This window comes from Ovis aries, chromosome 3 (assembly GCF_016772045.2).
Source record: "Ovis aries strain OAR_USU_Benz2616 breed Rambouillet chromosome 3, ARS-UI_Ramb_v3.0, whole genome shotgun sequence".
Taxonomy (NCBI): Eukaryota; Metazoa; Chordata; class Mammalia; order Artiodactyla; family Bovidae; genus Ovis; species Ovis aries.
The window spans coordinates 103,747,567-103,763,751 of record NC_056056.1 but is presented as its reverse complement, the minus strand read 5'-3'; the positions used below and the strand labels follow the sequence as shown (position 1 = coordinate 103,763,751).

The 16,185-nt window shown below is 52.0% G+C and overlaps 1 protein-coding gene across 1 annotated transcript in view; it reads left to right on the top strand.

Annotated features, from left to right (window-relative positions):
• The first annotated feature begins 425 nt into the window (after positions 1-425).
• The window catches only part of CNNM4 (cyclin and CBS domain divalent metal cation transport mediator 4), a 38,870-nt gene continuing 23,110 nt past the window's right edge, over positions 426-16,185 (top strand). The window contains exon 1 of the mRNA XM_004006156.5: positions 426-1,923. Coding sequence (XP_004006205.3) covers positions 522-1,923 — 1,402 coding nt within the window. The 5' untranslated portion in view covers positions 426-521. The remainder of the gene's footprint in view (positions 1,924-16,185) is intronic.

Sequence of the window (16,185 nt, the reverse complement as noted above, 5' to 3'; positions counted from 1 at the left end):
TCTCCTTTTCTTTTCTTAAAGCAGGAAAAGCAGTTTTCTGGCCCCGAGCACCACGTGGTGCTGCTTCGGAGGTTCTTACAGAGAAGAGTCACCGCCTCCGTTGCAGCTTTTTGGGGAAGAGGAACGAGCCCAGCAAGCGAGGCCAGGCTAGGCTGCGGAAGCGGACAGTGCGATAGGCAGAGCAAAGCGGCGCGGAGGAGAGCAGGACCCGCCAAGAGGGCGGAAAAGCTTGCGATGAGGAGGGCGGGGCGGAGAGCCTCCCGCTGCTCCCACGCTCTCACGCCACGCCACCTTAAATGCCGGACTTCCTTAAGGGAGGGCGCGAGCCGCGCGCCAGGGGCGGAGCCTCCCATGCAAATGAGAGGCGTGGGTCGCGGGGCGGGGCAGATGGGGCGCTGACCTGACGTCAGGCCCGCGGCCGGGACAGTTGGCTCAGCGGCGGCGGAGCGGCAGGAGCGGCGGCGCGAGCGGGGCTGCGCGGCGGGCGCGGGGAGCGGCGGCGGCTGCCGAGCCGGAGCAACATGGCGCCGGTGGGCGGGGGCGGGCGCCCCGGCAGTGGGCCGGCCCGAGGGCGCCTCCTCCTGGCGGCGCTGGTGCTGCTGGTGCCGCTGTGGGCGCCGGGGGTCCGTGGCCAGGGCGACCCCCAGCGGAGCGCGATCCTGGGCATGAGGCTGACGAACTGCAACAAATCGTGTGGGATAAACACGGATGGCATCATCTACGTGTCCGAGGGCAGCACGGTGAACCTGAGGCTGTACGGCCAGGGGCTGGACTCCTTCTCTAGCAACCTGATCTCCTTCACTGAGGTGGACAACGCTGAGACCTTCCACAACTCCACTGACTGCCTCGAGCTCACCAAGGACCTGGTCGTCCAGAAGCTGGTCAACGTGAGCCGCGGGGACACGTCGGGGATGCTGGTGGTGCTCACTAAGTTCCTCCGGAGGAGTGAGAACATGAAACTGTATGCGCTGTGCACCCGGGCGGGCGTGGACGGGCCCTGGCAGAGGTGGACGGACAAGGATTCGCTGCTCCTCATGGTGGAGGAGCCTGGGAGGCTCCTGCCCCTCTGGCTGCACATCCTCATCATTATGGTGCTGCTGGGGCTGTCGGGCATATTTTCCGGCCTCAATCTGGGGCTGATGGCCCTGGACCCCATGGAGCTGCGCATTGTGCAGAACTGTGGCACTCAGAAGGAGCGGCGCTATGCCCGCAAGATCGAGCCCATCCGTCGCAAGGGCAACTACTTGCTCTGCTCCCTGCTGCTGGGGAACGTGCTGGTCAACACCTCCCTCACCATCCTTCTAGACAACCTCATCGGGTCCGGCATCGTGGCTGTGGCCTCCTCCACCATTGGCATTGTCATCTTCGGGGAGATCGTGCCTCAGGCCCTGTGCTCCCGACACGGGCTGGCCGTGGGTGCCAACACGATCATCCTCACCAAATTCTTTATGCTGATCACCTTCCCGCTCAGTTACCCCATCAGCAAGCTCCTGGACTTCGTCCTGGGTCAGGAGATCCGCACCGTTTACAATCGGGAGAAGCTGATGGAGATGTTGAAGGTGACCGAGCCCTACAACGACCTCGTGAAAGAGGAGCTGAACATGATCCAGGGGGCCTTGGAACTGCGGACCAAGACCGTGGAGGATATCATGACCCAGCTGCAGGACTGCTTCATGATCCGCAGCGATGCCATCCTGGACTTCAACACCATGTCAGAGATCATGGAAAGCGGCTACACCCGCATCCCTGTGTTTGAAGACGAGCAGTCCAACATCGTCGATATCCTCTACGTCAAGGACTTGGCCTTCGTGGATCCCGATGACTGCACCCCGCTCAAGACCATCACCCGTTTCTACAACCACCCAGTGCACTTCGTCTTCCACGACACCAAGCTGGATGCCATGCTGGAGGAGTTCAAGAAGGGTGAGGCCCCAGGATGCGGCTCCCGCATCCCTCTATGCGGTACCTCGAGTATCCTGACCTGTCTTGTGTCTGCTGATCTTAGCGTTCCGTTCGTGTGACTCTGTCCAAGTGCCCAGCACTCCCCATGCCTCGGCAGAGATGGGCACTCAGGCCAGCAGAAATAGCTCTTAAGCATCTGCCAGGAAGTGTGCTTTGTGCCCCAGGTGGATCCAAGCAGGGCAAGACATACTTGCCTGTGTGGGAGCAGGATGGAGTGAGGCTAATGTCTACAAGGAGGCCAGCACCTGGGCAGGGAGATTAGGGCGTGGTACTGGAGCCAGCAGGTCCTATTGGGGTCGGGTGGGGAAGGGGCTGGGGAACCCGGAAAACCTTCACAGCGGAGGGAACATTTGGGGAAATCCTTGAAAGCTGGGGAGACTTGGTCCTTGAGGCAGAGGGAACCCCTTGAGCAGAGAAGCTGAGTTGGGGAGCAGACGATGTGCTTCTGGTTCAGCAAGTGGTTCCCTTCCTGTGGGTACAGGCTCTGCTGATCAGTGGTCAGTAGGGGAGAGACCGAGTCACCCATTGCCTTGGGAAGAACCTGAAAGTCAGGGCAGTCAGTCTGCTGGGCTCTCGGAGCTCTGGAAGTTTTTGGAGCCAAGCGAGAATGGTGTCACTGGAGCGCCTGGCCCACGGAAGCCAAGTTGGGAGGGCACTCACTGGCTCCCTGCCGAGAGCAATGCCAAGTAATGCTTTTGACTGTTCAGCAGAAGCGAGCAGATTAAGCTTTGGTTATTCTATCTTTCCCAGGCGCCCCACATAAGCTTCCCTCCTGTGGTCTGCTGGGTATCTTCAGTCGGCCTGGTGGTTTTTTTTCTCACACGTGCTCTTGGTTGTTAGACACTTGGAGGGTTTACTCGGCAGCCTCAGCGCTCAGAGCACACACCCCTTTCCTTACTTCTAGCAAAACTTTCCTCCTGCCTCTGCCACTCCGAGTGACAGTAAACAAGCCAATTATGGAGCAAAACCCTCCTCGGCCAAAGGCGGAGAGGAGACCAAAAGGGGAGCTCTTTATAAAGGAATGAGGGAGGTCACCTAAACCCCAGAGCTCTGTTTCACTCCCCAAGACCGCAGCCCGTTGTTGCTCGGTTCTGGAGAGCCTCAACTGGCTGGATCAGTGGGTGACAGAGTAGGATAGGGAGGAGCTGGCCTGGCAGGATGCTGGGGTTAGAGCCAGGGTGGGGACTGGGTACCTTCCCTTTTTCAGTTTGACAGACTGAATCTCAGCATCGGAGCTGAGGAGAGAACTCCAGTTACATAAGCTTGAGTGGGAGACAGCCTGTAAAGTGGTCTGCAGAGGGGCTGGTGGTAATGGCACAGCCCCGGGGGAGCTTCAGTGTGGGCAGACCCAGGAATGTTTCCCCCAGGGATCAAGTCCAGACAGAAGAGCCGGGGGGCTTGAGCTCCACCCCCGCCCTGTAGCCTCTAGGCCTGGAGGACTTTTCCCTTGTTGCTGGGTCAGGAGCAGGGTTGGGACTCACCAGGGCGGCTTCCTCCTTCACCACCTCTGTGGTCTCTGGGACTTGCTGGTGACACACCCGACAAGCACGTTTGCATCCTCCAGCCCGGATCTGGATCCAGCCCGTATGGACTGGCATGGTCAGGCTTCCCAGCCCCTGACCAGCAGGGTGGGAGCTTCCTGACTCCCGGCAGGGACATCTTTGGGCTCATCTTTTTTTTCTTTTAAATACCACCACTTCCTGAAGCTGGGAAAACAGAGCTAGCATCTCTGAGGGCAGAGCTGTGTTGAGTGGGGCTCTGCAGACACACACTTTAGTCCCCTGGACCCTCCTCCTTATCAAGCCTGTAGCCTGAGGCTGATGCCTGGGGGGGCTGCTGGTAGGTCTGTGGGCGCGCAGGCACAGTTTGCTCCCTGTGTTGTGAGGCCCTGGGCATTACACCATCACTTCTTGGTTCCTAGTTTTAACTCGTGGCTGTGCTGGGCTCCCCAGAGTGTGATCTCTCCCACATCGTCTCCTTGGGCATCTGCGTTTTCAGTGTAGGGCCCTCTTGGACATGGCAATGCTCAGTGCACACCTGCAACTTACTGCCTTTTCTTTACAAATCTGGTATTTAGAAGGCTTCTTTCTTATTTCATTTTTTAAAATGTTTATTTATTTGGTTGTTCTGGGTCTCAGTTGTGGCACATGGGATCTTTCTAGTTTTGGCCTGTGAAATCTTGAATAGCAGTATGTGGGATCTAGTTCCCTGCCCAGGGATCAAACCCAGGTCCCTGCATTGGGAACGTGAAGTCTTAGCCCCTGAACTGCCAGGGAGGTTCCAGGCTTCTTTTGTTGTTGTTGTTAAGAAAAACCAATGAGCCAGGTTAATACAGCCAGCACTGTCAGCAGCACAGATATTTGAGCCGGGGTCCCTGCCTGGTCGAGCCAAGGGGCTTTTCCGTGTTCTGGGGGACCCTTCGTCACCTCCAGGTTGGATGAGGGCCCTGAATCCCTCCAGAGTCTTTCCGCTGTAGCTGTGACCCTCTTTTAAGGTCATACCCACCAGCATTGTGAGTTCCTTGAGGGTGGGCATTGTGCCGTGCTAGCACTTTCTCCATTCTCCACTCATTTGCCTGGCGAAGAAACGAACAGTAAACGTTTGTTAAACAATGAGTGAGCAACTAGTGAGTGGCTCTGCCACTAGCCAGGCCGGCCTTGCTGGCCCTGAGGACACTCCCAGCCTGGAGCCTTTGCCCTGGCTGCTCCTGCAGGCGGAATGTTCTCCCCCAGACTCTGTGGCTCACTCTCCCCTCCCTGTGTCTGCTTCATCTTCTCAGTGAGGCCTTCCTGTCACCCTTATTTAAAACTGCAACCCCTGGTCCCTCCCTGACCTTCCTGATCTAACCTGACCCACCCTGTGCTCATTTTTCTTTTTCTCCTATCACTTTCTAACAACTGTGTGATTTACGAGTTTACATTTTTATTGTCTGACTCTTCCCACTGTACCAAAGGGCAGGGTTTAAGTTTTATTCACCCATATATCCCTGCCCATAAAATAGTTCTCGTGATTTGTTTCCCTCAGTTGCGTCAGACTCTCGCAACTCCACGGACTGTAGCCCACCAGGCTCCTCTGTCCATGGGATTTCCCAGGCAGGAATATTGGAGTGGGTTGCCATTCCCTCCTCCAGGGGATCTTCCCAACTCAGGGATTGGGTCCCCTGCATTACAGGCAGATTCTTCATCGCTGAGCCACCACGGAAGCTCTAAAATGGTTCTTGGTACATAGTAAGACTTTGATTAAAAAGTCACTGAAAGGGGAAAAAAAAAAAGTCACTGAAGGAACAAAAGACCTGTCAGATTTGAGAATTACCCCCATTCCAGAAGTGCTAGAATTTTGAGGAGCTGATAAGGGATAAAGACAGATGGGTGTGCGGTGCTGTTATCCAGGGACTTGACCGTGTCCAGCTCCACCAGGAAAGCCAGGAGGAGCTCCTGCAGAGACACATGTGTTAGAGGTTCAGGTCACGGCCTGAGAAGCAGAGTTTGGGGTCCTGGTTCCCCTCCCCTGTGCCTCAGTTTCTCAGTGAATAAGAGGTCTTTGAGCATCAGGAGCTGACGTGACTTCACTCACCAGCAAGAATCATGAATATGCTCTGCACGCTTAGAGACAGGCGAGTCATTGCAAGAGAGTCATTGCAAGCCTGCGGCTCTGAGCTTTGCCTTGAGACTAAAGCAAGGAGGTAACAGCTTCCTGGGCTTCCCAGGTGGCTCAGCAGTAAAGAATACACCTGCCAGTTCAAGAGACATAGGAGACACAGGTTCGATTCCTGGGTAGGGAAGATCCTCTGAAGGAGGAAAAGGCAGTATCCCCGCTCCAGTGTTCTTGTTCTTACTGGGAAAATCCCATGGACAGAGGAGCCTGTAGTCCATGGAGTCACGAAGAGCTGAACTCGGCTGAGTGACTGAGCATGCCCACCTGACTGCTTCCTAGTTGCTTCTGCCTCCAACAGAAGGCAGCTGTTGCCAGGTGTTTTCTGAGCCCTGTACAGTGTGTGAGACCTGATCCCCGCTGCTGTGGGCCCTGGGAGCAAGGCCTGCCAGCTGGTGGGGGCTGTCAGGCCACTGGGAGGCTCCTGCTGTTGGAACTTTGGTCCTGCTTCTGCTTGAACCTCCCCTAGACTGTTGGCAGTACCAGGTGTTGTGGCTGAGTTTGGCCACAGCTGGAAATCTGAAAACAAAGCCTCCCTGGGCAACTCTTGGCTGGCCATGTCTTTCCTTCACCACAGATGCTTCCGAAGACCCTGGAAGCACAGGAATGAATGAACTCTCCACTAGAGGGTTTGGAAGCCCCGCCCCTGATTCAAACCCACCCTCCAGCCTCTCCTCTGCCCCTCCCTCCGGTTCATCCCTCCCCCTCCCAGACACTGAGCTCTTCTTTAGTCATCTTATCTTCCCCCACCCACTTTATAACCACCTGGCCCCCAGTAAAGAGTTTAAACTCTGGGTTGGTCACTGACCCCTGAGGTAACCTTAGACCTATTACTGCTCCTTACAGATAGTGGGTTATATATTGGAGGGAAAAAGCTAGAAATGATTTCTTTAAAAACTCCTCCTGTATTTCCTATGCCACATCACATTCTTCCCCAGCAGCTTAATTTTATTCCTGAAACAATTTCATAAAAGCCGGAAAGAACACTGCATAATTTTTGCTTTTGGTTCCTACCATCTGGCACACCTTAAAAGTATCTTGTTTCCCTCCGCCTGCTTGTTCTTCCATTTGCTCAACAAACATCTAATTTTTGGAATCCTGTGTGTCAGACGGTGTGCTGGCTGTTGGGAGTCAGAGGACTAACACAGCCCTGTTCACAGAAGTCTCGGTCTACTAGGGAGACAGACGTGTAAACAAAACTTAGGTAGCTGCTGTGGGGCTCCCAGGAAGGCCTAGGCTTCCAGAAACTTCTGAAGTTAGAAGGACGGGACCCAGTGATTATTTCAGAGATGTCGAAGTCTGACTGAGAAGTATTTGTGAACATGTGAGGTTTTTGCCTGGGATTCAGGTTGAAGATGTTGTCATTTAAGGGAAGTGGGTGGAGGAGGGAGCAGAGCCAGTGTGGCGAGGGTGAGGGGAGGGGCGGCAGTGGGTCAGTGAGCGTCCATACCCGCCTGGGCTTCCTGTTCATGTACAGATGGGGCACAAACAGAACTCAGTGGGGCTGGGGTGCGGCTCTCGGTCCTAGCATGTGCTTGCTGGTCCTAGACCACCCTGAGCAGCACGAGGGCAAAATCCACCTGGGTAGGTGTGCAGGTCAGGTCCCACGTGGGCTTGGGAGTGAGGCCCGAGTAGGGCTGGAAGGTTTGGGAGTCAGCTGAGAGCGAGCAGCGTGTGTGAGGCATGGAGGGGCCTGGCTGAAGCGAGCCCAGGTGTGGGATGGGATAGTCGTCAGGAGGAGCTGGGAGAGGGCAGCCTCCAGAGTGGAGATCAGAGGCAGTCCCACACCTGGACGATGCCACCTAGAAACAGTCTTGATCCAAGCTGGTGACCTGATTTCCAGAAGCCTCTCTGGGGGCCGGTGTATCTGAGCGAGAGAGGGAGATGCCAGCGGGCAGCTGAAAAGATGCTGCCCAGGCTGCCGCTTGCTTCTCTTCACTGTGGGGCTTGTGGGCACCTCTTCCCCTCGCTGGCATTGTGCAGCCCATGGACAGCTACCACAGAGGTGCTGGGGCTGAGAGTATTTTGAGCCATCTTCTGTTTACAGACCTCTTCCTACAGCTCTTGTGTTGTCCTGGAAGGTGCTGCCTTACAGCCAGGCCCTAGTAAGAGCTGCTTAGAGCTGAGCTTGTCAAAAGTCTTGTGTTCCTAATTCAAAAGACCAGCTCGAGTTTTCCTTGACCACTCTGGTCAGGACAGGGGGTATCGGACAGTGCCCAGACATCAAACCCCAAGCCGCAGACCTGTGTCCACAGAAGCGGGGAAGAGGCAGGAGACTCCCAGGAAGTGAGGCTTGTCAGTAGAAGTCTGACGTTGTAGTTGGCTTTTCAAAGCAGAGTAGACAGGGTTCTTTTCATGTGCTACAAACACTTGGATGAGGTCACGGGGTGGGAAATGAGCTTCTCAGCTCTGGGTGCCATCCTTGGAGAAAGCTGCTGCTGTGTGTTGTGACTGCCTCTCAGGCCTTCCCAGAGGGGCCGGGAGGTTCCTGCATTGAGTGCCCATCCCCCAGGTAGTGCTGTCTTGCTGATGAGCCAGGAACTGAACAGTTGGGACGTCCTTGAGGGAAAGGAATGGTGCCTTGTGACGTTTTCCTTGTCTCCTCGATGGAAGGCACTGCAAGCCTGTTTATCAGACACTTTCTAACAGGGGAGTGTGCCCGGAATGGAAGGATGGACCGGGCCCTTCTGTCACTGACTTGGTGACTGATTCTGGCAGAGCCCCTGGTTACTACAGCCGCTCCCTGTGGGAAGGGACAGCTTGTCTTGTCCCCTCATCACACCTGAGCACCCAGGACGGACATCCGGTTGTACAAAGCTTCGTGGCTACAGCACAGACTCCTGGTTCATTTCATGGACTGGATTCTAGACTCCGTAGTCTATTCCGGTTCCATTGATTATGTGATGTTCCATTTCTTTTCACTGATGTTAATTGAAGAGACAATTATTATCAGAACCTTTGAAAACACACAGAAATCAAACCAAAATATCTGTAAGCCTGTGATCTTGTAGATAGAAAAAACCACTTTTGATATTTTGATCTATTGTGATAAATTTTTAAGAAACTAAAAATTTTTTTTTTAATGATTGTTGACTTTTTTGGGGATGTAGGCCATTTTAAAGTCTTTATTTGTAGCAATATTGCTTCTGTTTTATATTTTGGTTTTTTGGCCTCGATGCACGCGGAATCTTAGCTCCCCCGCGAGGGATTGAACCTGTACCCCCTGCATTGGAAGGTGAAGTCATAGCCACTGGACCACCAGGGAAGTCCCTTAAATGTTTTTTTCTTCTAAGTTTAAAAAGTCTTATGACAAAACAACAGGGTCAAAACCATTTTCATTTTTACTGTCATGCTCTCTCCATTGAGCTTCCCACGTGGCACAGTGGTAAAGAATCTGTCTGCAATGCAAGAGACCTGGGTTCGATCCCTGGGGAGGGGAGATCCCCTGGAGAAGGGAATGGCAACCCTCTCCATTATTCTTGTCTGGAGAATTCCACAGACAGAGGGGCCTGGCGGGCCACAGTCCATGGGGTTGCGGAGACGGACACGACTGAGTGACTAACTTGACTCTCTTTCACATTGAAATCACTGTTTGTGTACACAGTTTGCTGCTCTGCTCTTTGGACCAGAGTTTAGATCCCTTCTTCAGATTTCTCCTTTGATAAGAAATGAAATCCCTTTCTATCCCTGGGTTTCTTAGGAGGAGCGTCTAGGAGGATTCCCAAAGGCTGAGGGCTGGGCTGTGCCCTGTGGCTGACAGGGGAGCCCAAGAGGGCTGGGGTGTGCAGCCTCCAGCCTGTTGTGTTGGGGGTTAGAGCTGCCCTTGCTGGAGCGGTCCCCAGAGCTTACAGCCAGAGGCGCTCCCCTGCTGGAGGGCTCATTTACTGTGAGCTGGGCAGGGTGCACTGGGCAGGGTGCTCGAAAGACTGGTTTCCCCGGGCTCTCCAGAACCCTGGCCTCTGGCCAGCAGGCAGCCAGAAGCCTGCGTTGGAAGGCCTCCCCCTCCTCCACATTGCCACTGCCCCGGGCAGGCTCACTCACACACCCAGACACACCCACACCCCCAACACTTGCAGTGCCCCACACGCCCATACCCACACACTCAACAACCCCCACAGCCACAGCCACGCGCTCACACACACAACTCCCGCCCACCCACTGCACACCCAGACACATCCACACCCCCACACACTTGCAGTCCCCCCACACGCCCATACCCACACACTCAACAACCTCCCACAGCCACAGCCACGCACTCACACACACAACTCCCGCCCACCCACTGCACACCCAGACACATCCACACCCCCACACACTTGCACAGTCCCCCACACGCCCGTACCCACACACTCAACAACCTCCCACAGCCACACACTCACATAACCCCACAGCCACAGCCACACACTCACATACAACCCCATACCCACACCCGAACATACACACAACTCCCACCCACCCACTCCACACACACACACAACCCTACAGCCATACCTGCACACACACAGCCCCCACCCACACCCGCACACTCACACACACCACCCCATACCCACACCTACACACACACACACCCCCATACCCACACCTACACACTCACACACAATCCCATACCCACACCCGCACACTCACACACACAACCCCATACCCACAGCTACACACACACACACACAACCCCATACCCACACCCACACACACACAACCCCATACCCACACACACACACACACACAACCCCATACCCACAGCTACACACACACACAACCCCATACCCACAGCTACACACACACACACACAACCCCATACCCACACCCACACACACACAACCCCATACCCACACACACACACACACACACAACCCCATACCCACAGCTACACACACACACAACCCCATACCCACACCCGCACACTCACACACAACCCCATACCCTCAGCTACACACACGCACACACAACCCCATACCCACACAACCCCATACCCACACCCGCACACTCACACACACAACCCCATACCCACACCCGCACACTCACACACACAACCCCATACCCACACACACACACAACCCCATACCCACACCCGCACACTCACACACACAACCCCATACCCACACAGACACACACAACCCCACACACTTGCACACTCACAAAACCCCACAGCCACACACACACACAACCCCATACCCACACCCGCACACTCGTACACACAACCCCATACCCACACACACACACAACCCCATATCCACACCCGCACACTCACAGAACCCCAGAGCCACATACACACACAACCCCATACCCACACACACACACACGCACACACACACACACAACCCCATACCCACCCCCCCACACACAACCCCATACCCACACTCGCACAACTCCTGCCCACCCACTCCACACCCAGACACATCCACACCCCCACACACTTAACAGTCCCCCACATGTCCATACCCATACACTCAACAACCCCCCACAGCCACACACACACACACACACACAGCCCCATACCCACACTGACAAACTCACACACACAACCCCACGCACACATACACACAACTCCCACCCACCCACTCCACACACTTACACACGCAACCCTACAGCCACACCCGCACACACACACAGCCCCATACCCACACCTGCACACTCACACAACCCCATACCCACACACACAACCCCATACCCACATCCACACACTCACACACGCAACCCCATACCCACACTCACACAACCCCATACCCACACCTGCACACTCACACACACAACCCCAAAGCTACACCGTCACACTCACACACACAGCCCCATGCCCACACCCACACACTCACACACAGAACTCCTGCCCACCCACTGCACACCCCACACACATCCATATACACGCGCACATCCCCCTATCCAGCCACACACACCCCACACAGGCAGGCTCACTTACACACAGGGACATGCTTTTACACGGGCAGACAGGCATACGCATTTCTCCCCTGCAGGCAGGTGATCCCCTCCCTCCCTCTCTCTCTCTCTCACACACACACACACACACACACATACACACACACGCAGGCCTGTGCACATATGCAAAGTCCCTTGGAGTCCTGCTTTAATGTACAGCAGTCTCTCATCAGACTTTCCCAAGAGTGAGTTTAGAGAGGGGCAAAAGCTTATGTAGTGGAGTTTATTTTGTTAAAGGCTCAAAACAGTGACTGGCTTTTGGGCTATGTGGTGGCTGGTGACTCGGTCACCCACATTAATGACAGCATCTAGCCAGAGGCTGTGGGGAGGACGGAATGAGGTGAGGCACGCATGGGGCTTAGCTCAGGGCCCGACACCGTGTCGTCATGCAGGGTCAGCTATCTTAAACATTACTGTTATTACCGTCCGAAAGATGCCCCCATTTGGGCCATGGTGGTTCTCACGTAACAGCTTGGCTGGCAGCTGCCCCACCGTCTGGGCGTGGTGCCTTTCTTGGAATTATGAAGACATTGAGGTCAAAAAGACTCTGCTATATAATTACAGGCTCTTTTTAATTCTTTTTAATTTAAGGTGGCATCTTATCTGGACCCTAGCGGGTATGTTAAGGGTAACAGAAGCCAGAGCTTAAGGAAAAGAAAAGTCCGGAACGGTAACTTAAAACTGAGGAAATGCTCCTCATTTACTTATAGTTTTTTTTCCTGCAAATTCCTGCCACCATCCCGATCGCCAGCGCCTTCACTGCAGGAGCACAGAGTGGGGGTCGCTGCCCTGGGGGGATGGCCTGGGAAGCAGCGTGGCTGCGCCCCGCGTGGGTTCTCTCATCTCAGGACCTGCCAGTTGCCGGTCCTCCTTAGTGTGCCGGCTAGGGAGGCGAGAGGCTGTGACAGAGAAGCAGGAACAAGAGGGGGACCCAGGGTCTGGAAGAGGGTGGAGCAGGGATCATGAAGAAGGAAGTGCCTTCATGAATGGTTAGCCTTTGTTGAATCCTGGGTTAACCCTCCAAGCGCTGTAGACGGGGAGCCGAGGCTCAGAGAGGACAAAAATCTTTCTTTCTCAGCCACATGACAGCTAAGTGGCCGCCCCAGACTGCTCCCCTCCCCGGGGCCAAGCCCTCAACTGCTGTTCTGTGTCACTTAGTGAGATTGTAGATTCTGAAAATGAGACCAGAAGATTGGGATATCCCAATAACCCCAGGCTAAAAAATGTACTATCTGTTCTACATTAAAAAAAGAAAAGTTATTTAACTGGTCAGGTATGCGGGTGGTAGTATATCACTGTAATTTTCTTTTCTTTGTGATTTTAATGTAGAGTTTCTTAGTGACTATTGTTGATCACATTTTCAGCTGCTTATCATCCATTTTGGTGATTAATGCTTTTGATTCCTTGTTAAAGATTCGTTGGGGCTTCCCAGGTTGTGCAGTAGTGAAGAATCCACCAGCCAAAGCAGGAGACTCAGAGGTTCAATTCCTGGGTCGGGAAGATCCCCTGGAGGTGGAAACGGCAACCCACTCCAGTATTCTTGCCTGAGAAATCCCATGGACAGAGGAGCCTGGCGGGCTACAATCCATGGGGACACAAAGAGTCAGACACGACTGAGCATGCACACACTAATGCGTTAAGATTCTTTGCCCGTATGAAAACCAGGAGGACTCCTGCGTTATATTTGGGAAGCTGTATTATTTACCTTAGAGAGCTATAATCCTTCTGGAATTTGTTTTTTATGTGTTACAGGTTAAAAAAAATTTTTTTTTTTTGTTCCTCTGGAAGTCCAAGTACTCCAGTACAACTCATTGAAAAGACTCTTCCCTCCACTGAACATGCTATATGTGGGGGTCTGTCTCTGGATCCTCTTCCATTGGCCTGTTTATTTTTTACTTTTTCCAGTACTGCATTGCCACAATTGCAGTAGTTTTATAGTGAACTATAGTTTTATAGTGAACTTTGGTTAATGTTAAACACTGTGTTCTTTGTTGTTCTTCAAGATTTAACCTCTTGCCTGGGAATTGTATGGAACTGCATTGATTTCCTGTGTCGCTCAGTCAGTATCCGCCCAAAATACGGGAGACCTGGGTTTGATCCCTGGGTTGGGAAGATTCTCTTGGAGGTGGAAATGGCAACCCACTCCAGTATTCTCACCTGGAGAATCCCATGGACAGAGGACCCTGGCAGACTGCAGTTTGTGGGATCGAAAGAATCAGACTTAACACTATCTTTTTTTTTTTTTTTTTTTAGTATATAACTTGGAAACTTAACATCTTTATAGTAAAGAATCTTCCAGTCTCCAAACACGGTTACCCCTGTATTAGTACATGCTCTCTCTCTCTGTTTTTTCAAATCTATACTTAAAATTTTATTTATTTGGCTGCACCAGATCTTATTTGTAGCATGTGGGATCAAGTTCCCTGACCAGAGATGGAACCCAGGCGCCTTGCATTGGGAGCTCAGAGTCTTAGCCACTGTAATACCAGGGAAGTTCCTAATTTGTACTCTCTTAATTTCTTTCAATGATAATAGTCATTTTCTGTGTAGAAGTCTCATGCTTTTCTTAGATTTATTGCTAGATATTTGGTGATTTAAAAAAATTCTTTTTCCAAATGTTTGTTTCAGATTGTTCCAACCAGGGTGTTCTGCAATTCAGCTCAGGTGCTAGCCACTTGGAGTTGGTGGCCTCAGTGCCCTCAGAGGGCTCAGTCCTGCACAGACTGCCCTCACCTCAGATGCCAGCCTCAAGCGGGTTTCCCTACACCTGTGTGCGTCTGGCCAACTGGCTATAAGTTCAGGGGTTCTCATGACCCCCCCTCAGGTTTAAGAATTTGCTAGAATGGCTCACAGGATTCAGAAGAGTGCTCCACTCAGGACTGCAGCTTTATTTTAAGGGCTGTACCTAGGATGGGGTCTGTCTGAGGGACAGAGTGTTCCGGGCCTTCTCCCCCTAGCCAGGATGTGTCACGCTCCTGGTCCATCAGTGGTTTCACCAACCGGGATGCTCCCCTGAGTTTTGAGATCTAGAGTTTTCATCATCAGAACTTCCTTAGCATGACTGGTGCAGTCATCAGCCTTCCCTGGAGGCAGGGCCTTGTGTAGCTTCTTGTATTTAACTGGTGACCATCTCCAGCCTCCCTCTAGGGTCCCGCCCAGAGTCACCTTATTAACATCACAGAGACACTGCTGTCACTCAGCAAGTCCAAGCGTTTTCCAAACTCTTTGGCAGGAAGCAGGATCAGAGACCAGGTATATTCTTTTTATTAAACACACACACACACACACACACATACATACATATATATATATATATATTTGGCTGGACTGTGTGGCATGTGGGATCTTAGTTCCCTCATCAGGAATTAAACCTGAGCCTTCTTTGGTGGAAGTGGAGGTTCTTAACTCCTGGACCACCAGGGAAATCTCAGATGTATGTATTCTTTATTACATTACGCAAGTATAGTGAAATATAGTTAATTTTTGTATAGTGACTCTGAATTTATTGACCTTACCAAGTTGACTATTCTAATAGTTTATTTTAGATTCTTTTGCCTTTTCTACACGTGTGATTATGTTGCCTATGAATAATGACAACACTACCGATCAACTTTAAGCATTTCATATCTTATTCTTGCCTTATTTCACTGGTTAGGACCTTTGGGATCATGTTGACCTGGTGACAGCGGGCATCCTTGTTTAAATATCTATTGAGATGATTGAATGATAAATCTCCTTTTTTTCTGAATTATACTGATTGATTTTTGAGTGTTAATCCTTAAACATTTGTTGCATAACTGGAATAAACCTAACAGTCACGATACACATCACTGGATTTGCCAGTACCTCTTTTATTTTTTTATTTTTTATTTATTTATTTATTTATTTTTTAATTTTAAAATCTTTAATTCTCACATGCGTTCCTCCAGTACCTTTTTTAGAATTTTGGTGTCTACAGTCATGAGGGAGATAGGTCTTTAATTATTTCTTCTGCCATTAAAAAAAATGAAAACCAATTGAGAACGATATTAGTATAGGGTGTCCCTGTTAGGTTTTTGTTTGTTGTGATAGGAAAAATAATTGCTTAATTATTACATCTTTTCCCTTCTTTCAAAATATCCCAATTTAGGCAAGCAAATTTGAACATAGTAAGTAATATTCTCACCCTCTCCTTCCGCCTCACCTGCTTCTCCTTCTGACAACAAGCCTCTTACATCACAGCAAATGTTGCTGCAGGTCTTTTTTTTTTTTTTTCCCCATTTTTTAGTTTTTTTTTCCTTCAGGTTTATGATATCAAGGTCTTGAGTTATTTTAATAGTTTACAAATTATTTGGGAACATGTGTGACTATCAGGAACCAACTGGGATTCACCAAGGGACCCCCCCCCCCTTTTTTGTGTGTGAAAGGGGTAGGATTACTAGGTTAGTTCAGGAGAAAACCAGCCCTCAGTTCAGTTCAGTTCAGTCACTCAGTCGTGTCCGACTCTTTGCGACCCCATGAATCGCAGCACGCCAGGCCTCCCTGTCCATCACCATCTCCCGGAGTTCACTCGAACTCACATCCATCGAGTCGGTGATGCCATCCAGCCATCTCATCCTCTGTCGTCCCCTTCTCCTCCTGCCCCCGATTCCTCCCAGCATC